This window comes from Jatropha curcas, chromosome 2 (assembly GCF_041381405.1).
Source record: "Jatropha curcas cultivar XTBG-Jc1 chromosome 2, XTBG_Jcur_1.0, whole genome shotgun sequence".
NCBI lineage: Eukaryota > Viridiplantae > Streptophyta > Magnoliopsida > Malpighiales > Euphorbiaceae > Jatropha > Jatropha curcas.
The window spans coordinates 21685471-21710457 of NC_143152.1; the positions used below are offsets into that span (position 1 = coordinate 21685471).

The following is a 24987-nucleotide window of genomic DNA, read 5'->3' on the forward strand; positions in this document are numbered from 1 at the left end:
TGCAGGATAGAGAGTAAATAATTTTATAAGCAAAAATCTATTTTATCTCTCTCAAAATTGTTTTAAAGTATTTTTGAATAAATTTATTAAAAGCATATAGCCAAAAATCTTTACTCTTCACATTTTCCCATCTAAAATATCTTTGGAGTAAATATCCTTGGTGGCTATTAAATGAAATTCTGCAAAAAGTTGTTTCTGATCTAAAAAGTATTTTTCTGATTTATCACAGCTGTCTGTTTCTAATACAGCTGGCTGTTTCTGCTGTAAAAGTTACACTGTTTTCTAAACTAAACCTTTCACCTCCAAACCTTGCATGTGTGAGTACTAAAATTGGTCTGATAACCCTTTTAATTGTAACCCATGCATTGTCTCTTTTAGTTTAAAAATGTTAGAAATTTCATTGCTCATTAAAGCAAAAAAATCTCAACGTTAACTTCTAAGAGATTATCATCTTTTCATATAAAAAACCTTTTCTCTTTTAAAAAGAAGGGGTTTTGGCAAAGAGTATGAGTCCATTGTTCAAAGTTTAAATCTCTCAAAACTCTCTCTTCAATCCTCCTATTTCTTTTCATCTTTTTGCTTCAAGAAAAATTTTTAAGAGAAAAGAAAATTTTATAACAACATTTTTTGAAGAACAGTTCTGATTTTTAAATCTATTTTCTAAATCCGTTTTCTGTTCTTCCTGTGCTTATATTTGCATTTCTCTCTGTCTATATAGATTCTGTAATCTGTTGTAGACAGGCTCTTTGATTGAAAAACTTTTGTGTAATAGCTTAGGTGAAAAGCTATGGTATAATAGGTTATCAAGCGACCTTCTCCTTGTGTGAGATTCTAATGTCATGATTTGAGTTTCTGTTCTCTACAAAAACAGAAAGGGTTGAGGTTGATTAGAACCTTTAGAAAATTTAATGGGACAAAGGTTACATCTAGGTGTTGATCTATTTCCTTGTATTGTTGGTTTGTCTCTTACCCTTGAAAAGAGATAACATAGTGGAGGATCTTTGGGGAGTGGATGTAGGCGAGTTAGTGCGAACCACTATAAATCTCTGTTTTTATCTTCTTTTATTTTTTGAAGTTCTGCTTGATTATGTTTGATTTACACAACTATTAATCTGTTCTAAAATGCAAAGTTTTTGATGAGTTTCTGATTCTAAACGTGAATAAGCTTCATCTCTATGGAACATTAGAACTCTAGATTTATGTATTGTGAATATACCAAGTTCCAATCTGCCTTTCGATATTCAGTGTAAATCACAATATATGTAATAATTAGTTTTTCTAATCTTGCTACAAGCTTTGTGAACCAGTTCTAAAATGCAATAACTGTTTTTCACAGAATCTTTTTAAAATAGCAATAAGCTTTGTGAAGCTGTTATAATCGCAATAGTTGTTCTTCACAGAGTCTTTATAAACTTGCTTAAGATTTGTGAAGTAGTTCTAAATGCAATAACTATTTTTCACAGAGTTATTCTAAAATTGCTTAAGCTTTGTGAAGCTGTTTTAATCGCAATAGTTGTTCTTCACAGAGTCTTTCTAAACTTGCTTAAGCTTTGTGAAGCAGTTCTAAATGCAATAACTATCCTTCACAGAGTTATTCTTTGTGAAGCAGTTCCAAATGCAATAATTGTTCTTCACAGAGTCTTTCTAATCTTGTAATAAGCTTTGTGAGGAAGTTATAAACTTGATAACTAACTCTCACAAATGCTTTCTAATTCCGCTGTAATAGAATTCTGATTTTTATTTTTGAAAGTTAAATTTTTAGAAAATCCAATTCACCCCCCCCCCTCTTGGGTTGTGCCATACATAATCGGGACCCACATCATATATAGTTAAAGTAAAAGAAATATTCCTACATGTTTCACTCTAGTGTTTGTTTTCTTTTTCAGTTAAATCTCTTAGATTTACACTGCACTTGCATTTAAAATATTTGATTAAATATCTAAATCCAAGTTTACTCTATAAATGTCATGTCTAAAATTCTCTTCATAATTCATATTCTTTTCTTCATATACAAAAACTTCCAAATATCATATCATAAAAAACAAACAAACTAAAATTAATGATGCAAATACCAACAAACTGAATTGTTGGAATTTCAACCGCCCAATTAACCAAAACAAATAAATAAATATAAAATAGAAATAAAGGAAAAAAATGGAACCTTCAATAAATTGTTGCTTCCCTTTTTTTTTTCCTATTTGCTATCTTTTTCCTTTAGTGTCTGTGTTTAGTTTTTACTCTCTGCGATCTATCTTTTCCCTTTTAGCGTCTATTTTAGTTTACTCTCTGCTCCCTATCTTTTTCCTTTTAGCGTCTGTTTTAGTTTTACTCTCTGACTTTCAACTTTGAAAATCTATCAAAAGGATAGGAAGTTGTTTAGATCCAAACAACTTCTTTTTTAAAATAATTTTCTGGATTTATTTTATGTGATATACAAAAAAATCAAACTTTGTAATTTTGATTATAATTTTATAACAACGAATGGGTTGGGAATTCCCGTTTTCAGGATGGAACGGGACGAGACAAAATTTCAGGTCGGTACAAAACAGTTCTAGTCAAAGAACCAGTCCCACCCCAAAATTACATTTGGGACAGGACTATTAAATTTATGTCGAGTTTTTTTCGGGACAGGAAATTCGGGATGATTTTTCAGGGACGGGTTGGGATTCCTGCAGTCCCGTGCACACCCCTAACATACAAAGGGTGGAGTCAACAGATGATAGCTTCTCTTTGAATTCACCTAATGTTTATTATTACAAAAGGAAGACACGAAAAAAACCCCTCTTAAATCACCTACTTGTAAAGGAGTTTGGACTAACTTTGCCACAAGGAGGGTTATACTCAATGTATGCAAACTGAATTCGATTATATAACTCTTGCTAGAATTATTGAGAATTGGTTATAATATGTTTGATTTCATCTATATTGCAGCCTGGTACTACAGTTGAGCATACATTTGATACTGGATCAAGAAAGGGGAGCAAAAGGGTGGGTAATATGCCTGAACCTAGTTTCATCACATATAAGGTTAATGGTTTCACTAAGATCTCAGCTACATGTGGCATTTTATGATTCATTACTTTGAGAACTTCTCTTTGATCATCATTATGCACTAAATTTGTGGGATTGATTCATTTATGGTTCATTACTAGGCTCAAAAAAATAAAAAACAACAAGCATAAAAATGAAATGCAAAGAGTAAAGCAAAGAAAGTAAAAAGTGTAGACATGTTGGAGATAGCACCTTCATAACCAAATAAGACACGTAGGTCAGTCCAATGCAATTAAGCTTCCATGGATGATGCAATGCCAATGCAACAATCTGGAACAACAAAGATTTAAGGAGATGATGCACATGATATTTATTAGAAGTTGAAAGGGTAGAGGTGAACTAGGTGAGAGGTTAGAACCCATGAGGTGAAAATATATGATATGGGCTTACTTAGGCTTGGGCCAACCAATGCTAAAAGATTAGTACTAACCCATTAGTTAGTTAGCTTGCCACCCTTATATGCCCTTTGCGGGTTTGCTATTTAGTCAATGTGGGTTTCTTAACACTCCCCCTCAATTGCAACTAGGAGGTCCGATTGACACTTGACACTTGAATCCTCCCTTTGAAATTGAACTGGGCTTTTTACCCTTTGAAATTGAATGGGACTCGCTGGGGACTGGACATATAGACGGGAGCCCGAATTGAAACGTAGCGACAACACTAGTGAACTGAGGAATAACTGAACTGGGCCAAACCTGCTCTAATACCATATTAGAAGTTGAAAGGTGTGAGCCCCCTTCCAAGTGCCATGGGAAAGATCTGAAGGATGGAGTCAATCAAGACGAGCCCATTGGTCGGTTCGTCAAGGAAACTGGAGGAACTCCTTACGGTTCTTTTTTTGTTTTGTTTAGATTGATTGTGGCTCGGTTTAGCGCTTTGACAAGTGTGTGATGTGATAGAGCTGCCACCTTAGTTTGTTTTTGTTTTTGGGGAAAAGATTAAGAAAAAAACTCTGTGTTGGACTCCATTTTCAGTTTGACTTAAGGATAAAATGCACTAGCCTCGAATCATTAGGTTCGGGGACTAGGTTTTCAGCTTCTTTTGAAATGAATCAACAGTTTGGATCATAATTGAAAAATCAAAATCAGAGTTTTGCATGAATATCAGTATTATCAATGCATGATCATACTAATAATGCATGGCAATATTGGAAATATAGTGCATTAAAAGTAAATAAAAGTGTGTAATTTGGAGGGGAGCCCGACTCTAGCCTCGTTTATCAAGGATTCTAGGTCGTGCAACACATTTCCCTAAGTCCTGACCAGTCAGTTCAGTCGGGGGCCCGCTAGCTAGCCTAAAATTCATAGGTATGCCTTCGTACCTCATTTGTATGAGGATTGGGGCGCACGAAGTTCTACCTTTGTATTAGGATGGTAGGGTCTCAAAGCTGCCACTCAGTGAGTGGGCTTATAAGGTGTCGGACAGACCAAGCTTGATAGTTTATAAGGTGCCAGACGGACCAGTCTTAATTGACAAACTCTAAGTTTAGTGATATACCCTAATGCTAGTAATTCGACTGGATCAGAGCTACGTGATTGTAACGACCAAGGAGGTCGAATCCTTCTCCAAGTAAAGCTTAGATAGGGCACGAGGACCCGATTTATAGTCTTATATTATACTAATATTAATTAATGAATTATTAATTAATTCTTAAATTAATTAATAATATATTAATTAACTAATAGCTTTGGTCTAAGGAAGACCAAAGTGTAAGTGAAAGTCGAAAGGATCGACTTTTGAGTGCCAAGTCGGGCGTTAAACTCAACTAAAGAAGAAGAGTAAGGTCAGATTATATTGCCTTAGAATCGTAAAAGGGAGAATGAGAATCGTTGAAGCGTGAGAAGCGCTCAATTAAACAACAAGAGGTGCTTAAAATGATGCGGGAAGTGCCATATTTATAGGCCGAGGGGTGCTGAGTCAGGGGCACGTTGGTACCGAAGTCCCCTTTTCCAGTATCGAAGGGCACCTTTTAGGTACCGATTAGGGCCTTCCGTGCATGCCATTTCGGTAATGAATTAGGGGTGATTGGCTCTGGTAAGGAGTTTTTTTGGCGCCGATGGAGGCAAATTACCGTCCCCTGCCCTTTTATTTTAGGGTTTTCAAGATTTCAGAGGTCCGTTCGAGGTCCAAACGACGTCCAATCGAGCTGATTCTTCGGCCGTTGGAACCGTAGCAAAATTTCTTAAAGCCTGGTGTTGAAATCACTGTCAAAAAAAGGGTAGAGGTGAACTAGGTGAGAGTTTAAATCCTATGAGGTGAAAATATATGTTGTGGGCTTACTTTGGCTTAGGCCAACCAATGCTAAAATATTAGTACTAACCCATTAGCTAACTAGCTTGCCACCCTTATATGCCCTTCATAGGTTTGCTATTTAGTCGATGTGGGTTTCTTAATAATATTGAACCGATTTTGGTGCTATTTTTGTAATCCAATACACTTTAATTGGGAAGATTTGTCTTAGGCAATATGAATTCTATTTCTGTGTATGTTACTTTGGCCATATGAGTCATAATAGAAATATTCCCAATTGCTAAGTATTAGATTATCCTCTTTTATCATTGTGTTATTTGTCTTATTAGAATGTAGTAGCAAGGAAAAATTGTTTATCCTTTAATTTCAATTTAAATGAATTCTTACATCTTAAGTGCAAATTCATTTCAAGTTATGTGGTATTTCTTAATCTTACTATTTTATGTTCCAATTCCAATCATAAAAATGAACAGCCATATTACACCAACTTACAGAATTAAAGTAACAATCATCATTTAGGACTTTCATTAAGGATGTAGAATGCAATTGGAAAAGACATTATCTATTAAAGTGTAATAAGTCATACATTAGCATACAATACATAAAATCCACAAATCCTACAAACTGCATATTCCGTGGATTCCCTTTCCATCACCCACTTTCCTACGTTATAAAAAAGAAAAACCAATATAATGCATTCAAGACAGAGTCACTAGCTTCCAAACAAGGTTGTTGCAGCCAAATTGCTTCTCATCTTCATATTAACCTAAAAATAATAGCCAAAGATGCCACAAGCCATAACCACAATAACTTCTCCCTTCGCCAACTCCTCTCCAACTCAATCTCAAGATCATTCCCCTTCTTCAAAAGCCTAGGAATGATTCTCTTTGCTCTATTACAAATTAACGGATCGACCCACTCAAAGTAAGAACGTCCTTGGTTACAATTAACCTAAAAAAGCTATCAATTTCACATCTTTAAAAAGCAAAAACCCATTAACATAAAAAATTTCAAACCCATACTCACCAGACATAGCTCACAAGCAATAAATCTTCAACCTGGATTCCACTCAGTCCATGAGGTTCGCTCCCAACATTGGTAGCCACATTTGCAAAATTGAAGTTCCATTATGCTGCTATTCCTTCTCCTATTTACTCATTGTTGTCGATGGTGGTTTTCATATTACAATGAAATTAGCCAAAACGTTTATTGTTTAGTGAGGGAATTGAATAAGGATATTTAAGTCTTTTGCCTTCATTTGCCACATCATCTAGGGTTTTTTCCTAAGTCAGCAATTAGTTGTAAGACATGAAGGATGTTAATCGTACATTTGTGGACCACACTGCTTGTTGAGTAATGATTCTGACTACTAGATCATCACATGCACTTAATTCGCTTTTCTAAAAAGTTCAAACACCTAATTGCAAAGATTTTCTGTTCATACATCATATTGCGAAAAAAATTGAAAGTTCATGTACCAAAAATATCATTTATCCTTTTTTTATTCATATTCATTTTTTTTCAAGTCAAGTATTGTTATTACTTAATTAACATATATAAGTATAGTTAATAAGTTTCTTGTGAAACCTTTTTATATTGAAATTTCATGCACCAAAAATATCATTTATCCTTTTTTTATTCATATTCATTTTTTCAAGTCAAGTATTATTATTACTTAATTAATGAATATAGGTATAGTTATTGATTTTTTCTTTTTCCCTTATGCTTCAAAATGTTATTGTTTGAGAGACAAGTCCAATAATCAAATATCTAGTTTATTGATGTTATAATAACATCTCTATATTATTTCTTTCTTTTTATATATGTTTCATATATATATATATATATATATATATATATATATATATATACACACACACTTTATTTATATTTTATTTGTAGGTCAAATGGCTTCTACGAATAAGGGTGCTGGAAGGATTGTTTAGACTAATGAACAATTTAATTTATTTGTTGATATTTATTCTTAAGGCACTACAATCGGTAAAAGAAATGGTGGTGGATAGGGTGACAAAGGATGGTTATAGGTAGAAAAATAAAATGAAAGATGCTATATTACAATTTACTAAAGAAGAGTTAAAACACAAATGGGATTGGATGAAAGGTTAATGGAAGTTATGGAAAGATTTAAGAGGAAAGGAAACTGGATTAGGTTGGAATTCAAGTAAAGGTACAATTGCAGCTTCTAATGAGTGGTGGAATGAAAAAAAGTAAGTTGCATATACGTGACTATTCTATATATATATAAAATAACATATTTATTCACTTTAACACTCAAGTTATTTATGATTGATTTTTTATTTATTTATGTTTTAGAAAAATCCAAGTTTTGCAAGATTTCGTGAAAAAGACATTGAGAATGAGCTTTATGAAAAATATGAAATCATATTTTTAGAAACTGTGGCTACATGAGAGTTTGCATATACACCTTCTTCTAGAGTATTGCCAATTATAATGAAGATGTAGAACTAAATAATGTTATTAATTTAAAAGAGAATGATGAGAGAGAATCTAATTTTGAAGACCATTTAGACAAAATGATGGATTCGGGATCAATCTTAATTAATACACTTGGAAGTGAAAATACTGGTCTTGAAAATATTGAAATATAAAGAAACAAAAGAGGGTAGACTCATCAGTTGATTGTACATCAAAGAAAAGAAAATGCTCTAAAGGAAAGAAGGCTTCTAATGCTACACAAGTGTCTAATACGGTTAATGAACTAAAAGAAACCATAAAAGAAAGTATGGTGATGTGTGACCTTTTAGGAGATCATCTAGATTGTTCTATTGAAGAGATCATGAAATATATACTTTCTATTAGTAGAGGAATGTGGTGAATTTCATTTTTTCTGCACACTTTTGTTTGACAATAAGTCAAAAAGAGAGATGTATAATATTCTACAAGATGCAGAGACAAAATGAAAATGGCTACAATATCATTATGTTATTTGGACTAACGGTTTATAGAAGCCAAGTACATAATACATTACTTGGCAAACACCTTTGACTTCTTTTCCCGTTTTATCATAAATTTGAACTTTAGAATAGTTTTTATTTATTCATGTTTGAACTTTAAATTTGATGCATTTTAGGTTTTTTTTTTACTTTGAATTTAGATTATATTAAAGGTTGATTGTCAACTTTAAATTACATATATTATAATTAATAATGGAGTTGCATTTTATGTTTTTTTAATATTATTTTTGTCATAGATATGGATATTATACAATACATATTTCTTAATGATGATGGCGATGATGATCAAGTATTGGAAACGCTAATATTTGCTGTTCAAAATGCATGTCAATATTATTTGAGACATATTCATAAAGAACCTTGTGTGGATTCATTTCAAATAGAAATTATTTGGTTGTTTGAAGTAATGAGATGGAATGAAAAATGTTATATTAATGTATTCAGAATGGATAAATATTCATTAATAAATCTTTGTCAAGACCTCGAAAGAAATTACAGACTCAATTCTTCAAGTAGAATGTTTATTTTGGAGAAAGTTGGAATGTTTCTTTATACTCTTGCTTTAGGTGCTTCAAATAGGCAGTTCAAGAATGATTTCAACATTCAAGTGAGACAGTAAGTAGAAATTTTCATGAAGTATTAAAGGCAATATTGCGCTCCTCAATTGATATAATAAAGCCTAAAGACTCAACATTCAATACTATTTCTCCTGAAATACTTGATGACGATAGGTATATGCCTCATTTTAAGGTATTTCAATATCATATTTTTTATTGTAACTTTTACATATGATAATATCTGATGATTTTTTTTGGGTCAAAATAAGATTGTATGGGCGCAATTGACAACACTCATATAAATGAAGCACCGGCTTCTGTTAATAAGGAATCCAAATTAGATTCATTGGTAGGAAAGGCGTGTGTACATAAAATATTATAGCTATTTTTAGTTTTGATATGCAATTTATATTTGTACTAGCTGGATGGGAAAGGTACAACTCATGATGGGCGACTTTTTCAATTTGCAATTCATAAGAGATATTTGAATTTTCTCAAACCACCACTTGGTAAATATTTATTGAATAATATCTTTTAAAGTTCTTTTATAAAATAATTTTTAGATGCAAATTATACGTATGCGCACTAGATATGTCTTTTTATTATATACTTTTAGCATGTGATTATTAAGATATATTTATTATTATATGTAGGGAAAATACTATTTAGTAGATGTTGGATATCAACAAATAGAAGGATATCTTGGACCTTATAAAGGAATAAGGTATCATTTACTTGATTTTCAACGTGGTGGTAACCCAAAGGCTTTCAAGAGACTTTCAACAGTTGGCATTCATCTCTTAGAAGTTGCATTAATGTCTACATACCCATTTCATATACAAAGGGATATTGTAAGTGCATCTATCACAATCTATAATTATATTCGAAGAAAAGCATTGGCAAATCCAGCATTTGTTCAATTGGATCAAAATCCTAATTTTATGCCACCTGATATATTTGGCAATACAGATGACACACATCCAGAAGAAACTCAACCAGAAATCCTAATTCAAACTCAATCCTAAAAGCTAAACGTTAAAGGACTTCTAAAAACCAATTCAAATGCTATTGAAACGACCTGAAAAAAATTTTTTTCAAAAAAATTTTCATTTAAAAATTTAATTGAAAATTTTAACCAATGAAATTTAGCAAAAAAAATATTTTATTATTGCTAAACCAAACCTGTAAGCCGGTTTGAATTTTCCGAAACCAAGTGAAAAACCCGTAAATCAAGCAAGAACCGAACTAAACCATTGAGTTGGACCAAACTGGTTCGAATCGAACTGAAATAGTCTAGAAACCCCCTTTTTTTCCTTTTATCTTCCTCTTTTTCTTCTCGCGCACGCGCCGCTCACCTCTCTCCCTTTCTCTCCTCGTTTTCGGCCACTGCTCAATAGGAGTAAGGTGGCGACCGGCCTCCTTTTAGCACGGGTGGAACCTCCGCCTTCCCTCAATGACATAGTTATGATTTTCGGGCAATACCAGGTGACTCTGGCGACTTGAGGCTTCAAAGCGAGTCTCGATCGACTCAACTCCACCACGCGAACATTTCTCCTCCATAAAGTCCGATGTTTGGCTCAGTCTCATGAAAACGCCATTGAAGGCGGCGGTGCAATGGCTGTTGAGCTTGATTCCGGCCAACTGGCTCGCCAAACTCATAAACAGATGATGGATTTGAGCTCCTTCTAAAATTTCGAGTCAGGTGATGGAATTCTTGTAAATTTCTGGGCAGGATCAACTCTCCAACCACCTTCAACAGCGGTGTCGGCGGAGGTCCGGTGACCGGCCGGCGAGTCTCCAGCGAGGCCCTACGAGGCAGAATCATCTTCTCCTCGTGTTGATCGTGAAATTAGTCCAATTTTCAATTGGTACGTTCTAAGACCTAGTTCCTCATTTTTTTTAGTATAAATTCCAAATTTTAAACTATAAGTTGATTGCGATTAAATAATTAATCGAATACGATTCTTGTTAGGGAACCTCGATAGATAAATAAACTTAATTCATAAAAAAATTTTAGAATACAAGTCATTTAGAATGATTGTTATGAATAAATTATTTAATTTTCGACGCGTCATGTAGCTAGGTAATTAATTTCCAACCAATCTCAGTATATTTTACGAATTCCTTGTTGATTAATGAATTTGTTAAACTGTGGGCTATAAGTTTAAGTTAGAATTTAAGATTTCTAAGAAATGGTAGCTACTACAGGACTGATTCTTATAAATTTGGACTAATAAAGACCAAGTATGAGTGTGTTTTATTTTTCTTTAAGATGATATGAACTAAGTCTATATTGGAGGTGGGAATAGGTTTTTCATAATTTGTTGTTAATATTAAAAGTTCTAATGATTAAGATGGAATAAAGTGAGAATTATTTGTAGTAGCAAAATGTATTTTGTTAATCTCTTGAACTATGGCTTTTAATATTGAGTTTAAGATTTTTGAAAGTGAGTTTGTTGAGTAAGAGTAATAAATGATAATCGTTAATTGTTGGTATTGTCGTGCAAAGGAGGACGGGCATTTGATTTGATTGATTACTCGATGGATGGGCTGTATGGATTGAATGAACATATAGAGAGTATTTGCCACTATCTTGGCAGGCAAAAATTCCTATTTTTAGGGGACGTTCTTCCGAAATTTCGATAAAAGCTATGCTAGTTATATTTAATGATTAAGTTAATAGGCTTATTCTTTAACTCGATATATTTAAAATATTATTCGATTCAATTCTTTCCTCTCCTTTGAATGCCATTTCGTTTGGATCACTCTAGCTTGTTCACTGCTTCAACAGGTTAGGACCCAAAATTAGAGTGTTTTTCCCATTTAGCAATGTAGGTAATGATAAATAGTATTTACCATTTGCATCCTACATAAAATCATTTCTATATAGAGTTTTGTCTTTAATTATTTGTTTATTTATTTATTTATTATTTATATATTTATATATTTATTTTGAATTGGTATATGAGTGTCTATTTGCGCTCTTGCATGACAATGTTTAATTATTTATTATGCTTGCATTTGATTGCATTATTTATTATTTGTGATGTGACATTTATTTGCCTTGTTTGCGTGGAATTGGGATGAAGTGGGTCAACATGAGTTTGTGAGGGTAGTCTTCGATACCGTCCATGTATGGGGATATCGGCGCCCCCGTGTGCATCTGATGATATGGATTATATGGAAAACCACAGGGTGGTCTCCTGTTGGTATGAAAAGAAAAAAGAGTATAAAAAAATGATAGGGTTGGTCACGTGAGGATTAGGCCTGTCGACCATGTATGGGGATTGGCTCATTGGTGCACATGTCGTGAGAGGATGGGCCATGTGTGAGGATGGCTCATCGGGGATTTCGGTGACGCCACTAACCAATTTCGACTTGTTTAATTACCTTAAGGTGTAATTATTTGTGGATGCTGATGTTGTGCCATATGATTGACCAGCTGTGTATTCATTTTAGTACTTTGGGAAGCATTTTATGGGAATGCTTGTGTTATACAATAATTACTATTCATTAATAAACTCACATTTCTTTTGTTTAACTTTTCCAGAAAGTAGATACTTCTTTGTCCTGGCTAAAGCTCTGTTTTCTTCACTGCAGAGCTAGAAAAGAAATTTTCTAATTTCAATAATTATTTTATTATATAGCTATATGTATGAGAATTTAATTATATCTATCTGTTAGTGGACTTAACAGTTGTAGGATTGTATCCAATAAATTTAGATGGATGTTTAGTTATTTATTTATGTGAATGCATGAACTAGTTAGCCCATATTATAAATTGGGCCGGAGCTATACAATGTTTAAGATGCTAGATTTGGTCTAGAGTATAATATAATTATGAGATTTATTATGTACGACAATATGGGTTAATTGTTTGAAATTCATATTTATATGGTTGAATTCTAGTGGTTCAGACTTACTACGGGTCTCGGAGCCTTATGCTTAACTGTGCCCTAATGCCGATCTGGCTCATAGTTTCGAGGTCGTGACAGCTATGTTATCAAAAACTATAAAAAATAGCGTTTAACGTTTTGACTGGTCAAAACACTAAAAGTTATTTAAAAAGTTATTGCCGAACACAACTTAAGGATATTATATGATATATAAAATTTCACTAATGACATTTTTAAAAAGCCATTATTCCTTTCATTTTCACATTTATATATGCTATAAATATATTATAGCTAGATAGATTATGTATGAGAAAATTCTACAAATAACATAATAAAATACTGCAACTGAAAAATATAATTAAGTTGTAAATTAAAATATGAAATAATATGCGAAATAATATTAGGAGAGGAGAAAAACATATTATATATATTAGAAATCCTCTTCTATATTTAAAGTTTTTCAAAATATTATATTTATTATTATGTTATTCTTTTAATATTGTGTTATTTTTTTTATTATTGTGTTATTAGTATTATTAAGACGTCTTTAAAAAAAAAAAAAAAAGAAGAATTATCTGATTCATCACCAATACATGAAGCATGGGTGTATTAATGTAGGCATGGCCGGTTCATTGAATTGCTGGTTCCGGTTTACGAAACTGACAATTCAAAATTTTTAAAATGTTGAACCTGAATCGGCCCTTGAACCATCGATTCCTGGTCCAATTTTGGTTTTGGCTGGTTTCGGTGCAGTTCCGATGAACCAAAGGTTCCGATCACGATTTTCGGTGATATATGTTTTTTTATTTAAAAAATCGGTTCTAATATTACATCTTTCTTTCAAAAATATTAATATGAGTTTTAAAAATATTGGTAAATTTTATTTTAAATAAATTGTAGAATGCTCATACTCATATAAGAATAAAATTTATTAATTTTACAAAATAATCAAATAAATTATCACTTTATTTTGTTTAAATGTTATTAATTAAATAAATTATAAGAAAATTTTGAAAAATGCTTAATGTAATTTTAAACTCAGTAAATAATTTAAACGGGTAAAAAAAAGAGTTAAAAATAATATAAGTTTAGACTAAATATTTCTTTCTTTTTTTACCATTTTATTTTTTAGATGTTTAACTTTTAAAGTGAAGTGCATTTAAAAAAAAAAAAATCTTAAGTAAAGTATATCATGTAGTAAAATATTATTGAAATTTTTAGAGATGTATAAAATAGGCTGAATGATTATCATTTTGAAAATAAAAATAGAAAATTTCTAGTTCGAACCGGACCAGAATCGCTGGTTAACCGCTGGTTCAAGACCGGTTCAGGTTTAAATTTTAATAGTCACATAAATCTTAATCGGCCCTTGAACCGCCAGTTTTAGTTCAAAACTTTGAACCTATGATTCCAATTTGATTTTTATTTTTTACAGTACGGTTTGATTCTGGTTCAAAGTAAATCGGTGGCCATGCCTATATTAATGTGCTTAATATATTATATATTCAAAAATATTTAATATTTTTCTTTTTGAGGAAAAAAAATCTAAATAGCAGCACTCATTTCCCATACAACGGTGTGCCATTTAAGTAACCCTCAAGTTACCCTCTCTTTAGTCCCAAGCGGACAAGGTACTTTAATTTTATTTTGCACTTTCTCTCTTTCCCCATCAATTCAGCACTTCTTTATTCAAGATCTACTCTATTCTTTTATTTATTTATTTATTTAATGTCAATTCTTAAAGATTCATAAATCACCCTCTTCATCTTCTAATTTACATAATTACCTCAACCTGTTTATCTTTATCTCGCGTAAACCCGAGGAGCACCATTGTCATTTAATATTCTTGACATGACAGATACACAGGTAGAAGAAAGAGAAACTTCACTCCATTTCCCAGTTTTGTCCCTTGTACCACCTGATACGTGCCGTTGGTATAGGGGCATTATTGTCTTTCGGATTTGAAATTTGAACCGAATGACAGTAGGGGCATTTAAGTCATTTGACAATTATAAAGAGAGAGATAGAGAGAGACAAGAAAAAAGGGCAGAAAGAGAGAGAAAGAGAGCAGGGGTGTATGTGTGAGAGAGAGAATTGTTTGTGTCCGTTTTTTCTGTTAAATATATGTTAAACAGATAGAGAAGGCGATGGTGTCGGACCAGGAATTAGCGAAAGGGATAGAGACTGTGCTCCGTCAGTCAGACCCGAACGCCGTGACCTCCATAGACGGCGTCGTTCAGCAACTCGAAGCGAAGCTAGGGTTAGACCTGTCTCATAAAGCTGGCTTCATTCGTGACCAGATCAGCCTCTTGCTCCGGTCACATCCGACGACAGTAACAACAACAACAACCACCGCAACCGCCTTACCTGTCACACAACCACTGCACCCACTTCCACATCCACAAATTCAACCACAAACCTTCCACCTTACACCGAAAGACCATTTTGCCCTCCAACATCACCCGCAATTCCAACAATTTCCTCCCCATTTTGCCCTCTATACTCAACACCAGCAGCAACAACACCACCACCAACAGCAGCAGCAGATTTTTCCTCAGGACCTCAACTTCCGTCAGCCACAGGCGCCACATCCTTCGCAGCAGCAGCAACATCCGCAGAGGCAGCAGCCACCGCCTGTCGCTAAACCTGAGGTCTACGCCCAAAATGCTGCCGCTGTCCCTTCTGAATTATCCAAAGAAAGGTAAATATTCCTTTTTTTTTTTAATTTATTGGTTTCAGGGTTTTGTTTGGTACAATTTCAGGGTTAAAGGCTTAATTAGATACTGTGCGTTTAGATTTCAAAGTTCGGGTTTTTCTTACAGTTTTGTTTTCGTAAGGGTTAGTCAATTATTTTCCTTCCCAATTTTTAGGTTTTTATTTAATTTGGAAAAGTCAACATTTTTTTTTTTTTTGGTTTTTTCTAGTCAATTTTTTAAATTGTTTTTACTATTGAATATATGAAATGCTAGTTCACTTGATGCTAACCACTGAATGAACGCACAATTTCATCTCAGAATGTTTATCGGAATATTTTTAAGATCTATTATCTTTGCTTGAAGAAGACAAAGAGAGAAAAGAATCATTATTCATAAAGAGCATCAGCATTTCATTTTTGTGGTTTTTAGACTCAAAATCACTATTTGTTGTTTTAGCTTGATTACTAATTTGATATATGGTACATTTACTTTGGTTAATATTTTTATTGGAGGTTTTGTTATTTATAGGCATTTGCCTTTTGGGTCTGACCCATTTTTAGGTACTTTTAATTGAAATCAGTATGCTAGTTTCTCTCCAGCTTTACTTGTTGACTTTGTTTTTTTTATTGGTTAAATATCACATTGCACTTTTTTTGGGCTTTAAATTTGATGGTGTTTCTGTTAAATTTCTTATTCAGTGCTCCAGTTGGTGCCAAAAGAAGAGGTGGCCCAGGTGGGTTAAATAAGGTTTGTGGCGTTTCACCTGAACTTCAGGCTGTTGTTGGTGAGCCAGCCTTGCCAAGGACTGAGGTATGCTGTGTCTGTGTCACCGAAGTTTATTATATGTGGCTGATTAATTAGTTTATTTATGTAATTCTGTATGTTTAGTAACTCCTTTATTTGATACAGATTGTGAAGCAGTTGTGGGCTTACATAAGGAAGAATAACCTCCAAGATCCGAGCAATAAGAGAAAGATAATTTGTGATGATGCCTTGCGTGTGGTTTTTGAGACAGACTGCACTGATATGTTCAAGATGAATAAGCTGTTAGCTAAACATATTATCCCTCTTGAACCTTCAAGTACGTAATGAGGCATTGTATGCATTATGCTGTTGAACTGCAGTAAGGTTTATCAACTCATTTTTTCTTCTAAATATCTGCAGAGGAGGCTAGTCAGGCTAAACGAGTGAAGGTTGATGTTGAGTCCACAACTGAAAACACTGAACCTGTTGCATCTGCAGTTGTGATATCTGATGCTCTTGCCAAGTTTTTGGGAACTGGCGTAAGGGAGATGACCCAAGTAGAGGCCAGTAGGCGTGTTTGGGAGTATATAAAGGTTAACCAATTGGAGGTGAGTAGTGAATGTCTAACTTTGTACCTTTCCCTGAAAGTTTTGAGTTTTTATTGGATGCCTAATTATCAAATTTACCATTCCAGAATAGCTTGAGACATTTCTTTTTTTGTTCGATTGGTCTTGTTTCTCTTCTATTCTCATCTTGTTGTTACCATCATCTACTGTTACAGTGTCTTTTTGTTTTTTTGTTAAATATCTCGACACTTAAGAATTTATATCTCACATAGACCACAACATCTAAACTTCTATTATCTGTTGAGAAAAATGCATTAGCAGCTAAAGTTTCTGTGGTTTTGCTTGCGTGCCTTCAGGATCCACTGAACTCAATGGTTATATTATGTGATGCAAAGCTCCGAGAGCTTCTTGGATGTGAAAGCATCTCTGCTGTGGGGGTAGAAGAGATGTTAGCACGCCACCATTTGTTCAAGCAGTCGTGATGTTTGGCTGCGCTGACTGGTTAGTATAACAACAGGGCATAGTGTGTATGCATATGTGTGTATACATGCATCTGTGTTACAATCATTGTTATCCTTTTTCTGTCTTCCCTAAAGAAAGTTGAGAATATGCGATTTTAATTTCTAGTTTTTGTACATGACACAAAATCTCTTATTCTTGATGCTCTTTGGTGATAGCCTTCATTCACCAAGGAAAGAATAGAACTTGTTGTATAGTTCATTTGTTTTGAGGTTGGTGAGGGGAAATGATGATCTGAGAAGTGAATTTGAGTTAACTTATGTTATCTTTGTACTAAGAGGATGGAGAATGAGAATAGAGGCAGATAAGGACAAGTACAATTTTCTCTCAAATTGGAGAAGAAAATTCAAGGGAAAATCTGCTCTTGAATTTCAAATTTATCCTCCACTTTGAAATGTTTTGGGCATTACCAAGGCTTTAAGGGGGCCTTGAAAATTTTCATTTTAAAATTTCGGTGCATCCATGAATTGCATTCTCCATGCAAAGCCTGTAAACTTAACAATGATAAGCCTGATCTCAATTCATTCTTTTTCTTTACTTGATGTAATTATCCATAGAGATTAGAAAACTTTTATTGTTGTGACTTTCATCTCATTTAGCAAGTGGTTTCCAGTACTTTTTTTCTTCTCCATTGCTTGTGAGTTATATATATAAGTTGTTTGGTATTACAAGTCTTTTCCTCACAGAAATGTCCCCTATATTCTTCTTGCTTTAGACCTTATGTCTGCTTTCTTTTGTTCGTTTCTTGGATTCAATTATCTATCGAGTTTATGATTCTGCAAGCATTTGCCTGAACACCTATGCTTTATGCTGCACATCTCTTCCTTGTTGATTCATTTGCTTATGGTTCAGTTTGTATGAAATGAATGATGGATCGAGTTTTTACTCTTTCTTGCAGATGTACTCAATGTTTTGTGACCACTGCACTTCTGATGGTAGAACAGATAGTGAAGAACCTTAATTTTTTTCCCTCTTTCTGTTCTTTTATTTTTGTCATTGTGAATTAACCGTGGCTAGATAATATGGAGATTTACTCTAGTTTGTTGTGATTAGGATGAAAATGTGACCATGGGCCAATTGCAGGGAGTACCTTTGTAGTTATGCCTTTGCCCTGGATTTAGGTTGCTTGCTAATTTTATTACCATTTAAACTTTACTCCATGCCTAACCCTCAGTAGGTAACAGCAGTGGAATTGTAAAATCTTACTTTCTTCGGAGGACCCATATCTGTATCTTATTCCAATATCTAGGGCTGTTGCTTTTTTAATCTGCAAGTTTTTTCCCTACTCTTTTGTTATCAATCAATCTGCCTTTGCTGTTTTATTTAATTTCCCTGGAATTTTTTCGACCTAGCACACTCACAACTGTAGATTGCTGTTGCATTTGTCATCGGTTTACCAAGTATGGATTCAAACATGAAAGATTTAAATTAGTTTGATTGTTATAGTTATAATAATTATTCGTACAACATAAGAAGTTCATACATTGTACATAAAATCGCTGATTGAATGCTTGTGCGAACAATGTTCATGAAAACTAAGGCTAAGCTATCTTCCTACGGAGCGAGTTTAACTGGAAAAATTACAGTTGCAAAACACTCTCTGAGGAAGGACCCAAAAGGAGTATAACTTAGATTCTATGACTTAATTCAATCCTGGCATCATAAACAGCAAAATGATGGCCATCAAAAGCACAGCAAGGATTGTGGTTTTCACTTTGTCTTTGGACAGTCTGATGGAGCTCATCTTCTCAGCTATTCTTGTCAGATATCCAGTTATTTTCTGGAAAAATAGAAAATTAGAAAGGTGGAGGATGAACAAAGAGCCATTGACTAGTATTTATTTAAATTTTTAAAAATTGAAGTTTGCTTACCGATCTAAATGGCTGGATGTGAAGGAGGGGTTCCATGAACATCTCCATATTCCTGAAAAGTGAAAAGTAGTGACTGTCATCATTAACTCCTTGGCAAATGATAACGGCTCAGCACGTGTTGAATTTTCTTGTATTCATCATCATTAGTTTCACCCTTTTGTATTCTGATTTGATATCCATTTTATTTTCTAACTTTGGTAGTTATCCAATTACTTTAGAACATTTCTAATGCTAATGTGAATTTGCTCTCTTTTAACAGTCAGTAGAAAAATAATTGCTCTCCTGTAATTGTCGCATCAGAAAAATGTCTATTTAATGTATTAAGTTGAGATATCAAAAAAATAGATAGATATGGTCGACCACACTTATGATGGGGGCATTTATTGCTCTCTGGTTATTGGCTATTAAATTTTATAGTGATTGGCTATTAAATTGTGGATGTAAAAAAGAAAGAGAAAGAAAGAGAAAGCAAGAGGATTTAGTAGGCATTAAGGAGAGATTTTTAAAATTCAATATTTTGCAATTTCATATGATAAATCATATTAGCATTTTAGATTTTCTTAGGAGAGTAAATACGTTTTAATACTTTTTTTAAAGAATTTTATAAATAAATATTATTTTAAAATTAAAATAATTGTTTTATGTTTTTCATTAAATTTTTATCATAAAATATTTTATTAAAATAAGAAGTAAATAAGAGTAATATAACAATTTAATTTATTTATTTATTTTTGTTTTTTAAATCTTTTTGGTTATCATTTTCATACCAAACATTAGATTAGGTAAGACGAGACATTTGTGGTGTTCAGTCCTATTTTATCTTTGTTCATTTACACGTCCATTTAACTAAAGATTGATATTATTATTTGGTATTATTAAGAAGTTTATTCATTGAGTTATTAGCTTAGTACCATTGTTCAGAAAACCACACCCGACTGCCCAATGTAAACCGAAATCGAATTGTCGTCCAGTACAGTTTACATAAGAAAATGAACTTTAAAGAATCAGCACAAACCGGTTATAAACCGATAAATCGACCAGTTAAAAATCAGTTCGATTCAAATTTTGGGTTTTTCTCAAATTGTGAGCCTTCTTAAAATTTGAACTTCTTAAAAATTGAGCCACTAATTTTTTAATTATTGGACTCTTTATTTTTAAATCCAAAATTTTAATATATTAATTAAAACAATTAAGTTGGCCAACTTTAAAGGCAAATATGAAAAATAATATTATATCATTATAATTAATTAATTTTTTTACTATTAAATTTATTCACATTTTATTCTTTTTGTTTAAAATTATTAAGTAATTTCTTTTATTCTTTTTGTCAAAGCCAAACATGAGAATGTTTTTTATTTGACATCAAAATTTTTCTTATCATGCACTTTCAATTTTATTTGAGCTTTCCGGTTCAGTAAACTCCTAACTTCATGGGTTCATTGACTAGTTCGGTTCTTAGAACACTGCTTAATTCTTAATATTATTATTTTAATTTTTAATTATTATTGTCAAATAATAAAATAATATATCTATGAAAAAATTTATAAAAACAAGTAAATAATGTTTTTTTTTCAAAATTATAATATTTGAAGTATTTGAACAACAATAATAATAAATAAAAACAACATGATACTAAACAAGCAAACATTATGTTATCATAAAGTTTTGAGCACCTTATTACCACCTTCCCTTGGTATACTTGTAAAATGTAGAAACTGAATCCTTTTCCTAAAGGCATGTGGGTTTTGCTCCATTCTGCAAATAACAAAACAAAAGAATAACAAAAGCATTTCAACCTCTCTTTAAATATTTATATATATACACGAAGGAAGGAGAGAGTTAGTGTAGTATGTACGTAGTCTCCATGAAACACCAACATTCATCCCATCATGTACCGTTGGTTTCACCACAAATTCAATGTTATCTCCGAAGATTCGTATCACATATTTGAAGAAGTCCAATACTTGCTGCAAAAAAACAGTTAGTCTCAATTAGAAAATTTACTATTAGTTGTCTTATGTTCAAATTTTTAAAAAGATTATATTACTTTGGTACTGATTAGAATGGCAAAGTCAAATATGTCTGTAAACTTATTTATCATGCTATCAATTTCCATTGCAGAGTTAACAGTAATACAGCTCTCCAATTGTATTACCTAATAATCTATACCTGTTTGCCATGGAAGGATTGGAAAAATGAAAAGAAATTGCAAACACAACGGCATTCGTCAGCAATTATATTGGAAACTTGGTGGATATTTTGGTTCTTAATTGCAGAATAAAGCTTGAGAACTGTTTCAAGAGCTTGCTTCTCTTCATCATTCCCAGATACAGACCTTTTAGCATTGGATAATGGGACCAGTGATAAGCATCTGCGCCTTGAAGAAAACCCAAAATTAACAGCAAAGTTTTTTCTACGTAGACTTGTTTCATGAACAAAAGAATTATGGGATTTTCTTGCGTTTTGAATGAATAGTGAAGAATTTGAGACAAGTCTATTGCTATATAAGGGAAAAGAGACCATATTAGCCATTTGAAAGTGATAAGAAATGAGATAAATCATAAAAATATAATAAAAAACGAGCAATATGTAAGAAAAGGATGGATCATTGGAACCTTGCTTCGAACTGCAGCAAGGGATCCCCTCCAAATGAAGATAAACATTGTGCCATTTGCTTTTTTTCCATACTAACTTACAAAGAAATCCCTTTAGTAAATTTTTAAAAAATTCTCTTCTGAGAAAGTGATAAAAAAAAAAAAAATCCACCATTTGGTTTCCTCCCAGAAGGGAAGATGAAGAGAGGAAAGTCTGAAAAGAAAGGCATACTAAATTTTAATGGATTTTTACATTTTTTTCAATTAAGTGAAAATAAGTATTGAACCACGCATTTATATTTTGAATTTTGATGTGCCATAACAATTTGGATTGCTTAAACTTAGCTTGTGAGTTGCAAAACCAAGTAGGTAAGATCAAAGAGCTTAAAGGAGATCCTGAAATGGAGCTTTTGAATCCCAAGTATTCTCTCTAAAAAGTATGGATAAAGCAATAAATAATCAAGAGATGGACGTAAGGGACAGTGCAGACTAGCTTTTTGTTGTTTAAAATGTGACCACATGTGAAATGTAGTTAATTTGGATCAAGGAAGTATAGGCAAACAAGTCAATTCTAAGGAAAATATAGTGGGTGTAAAGTGAAAAAGAGGATTGAGAAATAATAGAGAGAAATAATGTGAGGTACGAGGGAGGATAAAAAATAATAAAAAAAGTTTGTGTATTCAATTTTGCATATGCATTATAACATTGGCACCTTTTTCCAATCACATGGTGTATGAACGTGTCTTATACGATGGTCGATGGATGGTAGCGGATCACTACCTTAAGGTTTGGAAATGACAATCTAACTTCGACCCGGAAGTGGCACAGATTGACAGAGGTATGGTCTGGGTTCATATCCCTAATCATCTAGTAGAATACTATTCTTGCACGTCCCTATGGCGACTTGGCCGTCGTATTGGGACTCCGATCGGTATTGATGAGATGACTTTGGAGGCTTCGCGTGGGAAATATACAAGAATGAGTGCAGAAGTTGACTTATCTCTCGCATTGGTTTCTAAATTTCGATTTCGCAGAAAGGTTAGGCGCATTGAATATGAGGGGGCATGAACGTGAGTTTTAAGATTGTTATCAAAGTCTTGGCAAATCGCATAAAGCTAGTCTTGCCATCGTTAATTTCTCATTTGCAAAGTAGCTTCATTCTGGGGCGCCAACTCCATGATAATGTGGTAGTTTTTCAGGAGATTACTCATTCTATGCAGAAATGTAATGGCGCTACGGCTTGGCTGGTATTTAAAATTGACATCGAGAAAGCCTATGACTTCCTGGGATTTTTTGGAGGAAACGTTGGGTTGGCAGGTTTCTCGGCTCAATGATGTTCTTTACTTTTGAAGTGTCTCCAAGCCTGTTTTTTGCGGGTCATTATTAATGGTTCTATTTCTTCTAGTTTTCGGCCTACGAGAGGTGCCCGGCAAGGTGACCCGATTTCTCCTTATCTCTTTGTTCTTGCCATGGAGAGGTTGGACCATTGTATTAATGGGCTGTCTGTGAGGGGGATTGACACCCCTTTTGTCCTTCTCGTCGAGGACTTGGCATATCGCACCTCTTTTTCATCGATGACTAGCTTCTTTTTACTGAAGCTAGTGTTGATCAGTTTCAGGTTATTAAGGGGTGCTTGGACATGTTTGGTATAGCCTCCGGCCAGAAGGTGAATTATTTCAAATCTTCTATCTGGTTCTCGCCGAATGTTTCAGTGTGGTGGCTAAGGAGAGGGTGGTGAGGAGAGTGTAGCTCAACCCTCCTCTTATTTGTGGTGTTCCCATTTTTACAAGGAGAGTAAACAAGGACGCGTTTGATGGAATGTTGGCTCGGTTAGGTTCCCATAGTCGCTGAACTAGAAAAATAATTAGAGAGGGGGAAAAAAAATTTTAAAATTAAAAAGGATAAATATCGAAAAAAATTACTATTTTATAAACAAAAACATAAAACTTTTTATATTTTATAAAATAAATTAAAAAAAATTTAAAATTAGGACACAGCCGACATCGCATGCCACCCTCTAATTTCCGCTACTGGATTCTCATTTATCTAACTATCTCTCTTTTCCAAGTCGCCTTACCCTTATGAAATCGGTACTGACAGCATTACCCAATCACATCATGCAAATGGTCTTGCTCCCGGCGTTAGGCATTGCCACCGGTTCAGTTCTAATCGGAACTGAACTGTACTGTAGATAAATTGAAATCCGATTAGAACCGGCGGTTCATAATTTTGAATCGAAATCAGCGGTTCAAGAGCCGGTTAAGGTTCATATGGATGTTAAAATATGAATCAGAACCGACGGTTTCGGTCCGGTTCAAACCAGATGCACAAAAAAATTGTAGCTTAAAATTTTTATAAAAAGATTTATATCACTTGATTTGATTTATGGTGAAGAGAAGTTTAATGGTACATAAGTTATAAAAAGTGGTGAAAAAACTACACATGATTTGACTTAATATGTACAAAAAATGGTACATGAATAATTCATTTATTAAAAAAAAAAAACTTTCAAGTGTACAAAAAAAAGAGTGTAACGGATAGTTTTTGACATGATAGGTTTTTTTTATTTATTTTTTGGTAAATAAATTTTATTCATTTTTTAATCATTTATTTATTTATTTACTGTAATTTACTAAATTATCCAAAAATATAACTGTTATTTTTCTGTTATAAGGGACAATTTGGAAAACTAATAAATGAGAAACATGTATAAATATGATGAGTTGGTGATTTTTTATTCATAACCAATTATATCCTAACTCTTCTCTTATTCTCAATCAAAATTCTCTCAAATTTCCATAGTTCATTATTTTTTCTATTGCTTTATTTCCTTAATATTGGAATTATCTATTGTTTATTTTTTATTTTTCTTACATCCAATTCCAATTTCTTTCTCTAATCTCAATTTTTCCATTCATAAATTTACTTCATTTGATTTTTTTAACAATTTTCTTAGTATTTGAAAATAATAATTTCCAACTCATTCCATTAATTTTGTATTCCATTTATAGTTTTCTATATTAATGAATTAGCAAAATTTGTAAATTTAATGTAATAATACTTCTAAGATAGTTAATAGAAGTTTTTCTTTTAAAATTTTATAATAATTTATTTAGTTAATAAAATTTAAACATTTTAAAATTATTATTTATTTATGAATTCAGAATCAAAATTTTATTATTTTTTAAAAAAATTTGCGTAATACCGGAATCGAATAGGAACCGTAATTCGAACCGTCGGTTCGCCA

The 24987-nt window shown here is 32.9% G+C and overlaps 2 protein-coding genes and 2 pseudogenes across 2 annotated transcripts; 3 read left to right on the plus strand and 1 right to left on the minus strand.

Annotated features, from left to right (window-relative positions):
- Positions 1-3817: 3817 nt before the first annotated feature.
- LOC149498386 (uncharacterized) lies at positions 3818-9879 on the plus strand (annotated as a pseudogene).
- On the plus strand, positions 5108-7931 carry LOC149498387 (L10-interacting MYB domain-containing protein-like; annotated as a pseudogene).
- A 4898-nt stretch (positions 9880-14777) lies between the features above and the next one.
- On the plus strand, positions 14778-18541 carry LOC105644324 (SWIB complex BAF60b domain-containing protein). The gene is made up of 6 exons (XM_012229632.4): positions 14778-15451; positions 16145-16256; positions 16356-16527; positions 16611-16798; positions 17113-17257; positions 18174-18541. The coding sequence occupies exons 1-5, from the start codon at positions 14898-14900 to the stop codon at positions 17236-17238; spliced, it is 1152 nt and encodes a 383-aa protein (XP_012085022.1). The 5' UTR covers positions 14778-14897; the 3' UTR covers positions 17239-17257; positions 18174-18541.
- Positions 18542-18766: 225 nt separating this feature from the next.
- On the minus strand, positions 18767-23484 carry LOC105644330 (uncharacterized). Its single transcript, XM_012229636.4, has 5 exons — positions 21316-23484; positions 21002-21113; positions 20820-20901; positions 19147-19198; positions 18767-19055 (listed from the first exon to the last, which is right to left on the minus strand). Exons 1-5 carry the CDS (start codon positions 21913-21915, stop codon positions 18918-18920), a joined length of 984 nt encoding a protein of 327 aa, XP_012085026.3. The 5' UTR covers positions 21916-23484; the 3' UTR covers positions 18767-18917.
- Positions 23485-24987: the final 1503 nt, after the last annotated feature.

Excerpts from the sequence above, each read along its gene's own strand:
- LOC105644324 (XM_012229632.4), top strand. The coding sequence starts at position 14,898 with ATGGTGTCGGACCAGGAATTAGCGAAAGGGATAGAGACTGTGCTCCGT. Across the intron at positions 16,257-16,355 it reads CAGCCTTGCCAAGGACTGAG|ATTGTGAAGCAGTTGTGGGC; the intron begins GTATGCTGTGTC and ends TATTTGATACAG. Across the intron at positions 16,528-16,610 it reads TATCCCTCTTGAACCTTCAA|AGGAGGCTAGTCAGGCTAAA; the intron begins GTACGTAATGAG and ends AAATATCTGCAG.
- LOC105644330 (XM_012229636.4), bottom strand. The coding sequence starts at position 21,915 with ATGGTGGATTTTTTTTTTTTTTATCACTTTCTCAGAAGAGAATTTTTT. Across the intron at positions 20,902-21,001 it reads TGGTGTTTCATGGAGACTAC|AATGGAGCAAAACCCACATG; the intron begins GTACATACTACA and ends TGTTATTTGCAG. Across the intron at positions 19,056-19,146 it reads ACATCCAGCCATTTAGATCG|AAAATAACTGGATATCTGAC; the intron begins GTAAGCAAACTT and ends CTATTTTTCCAG.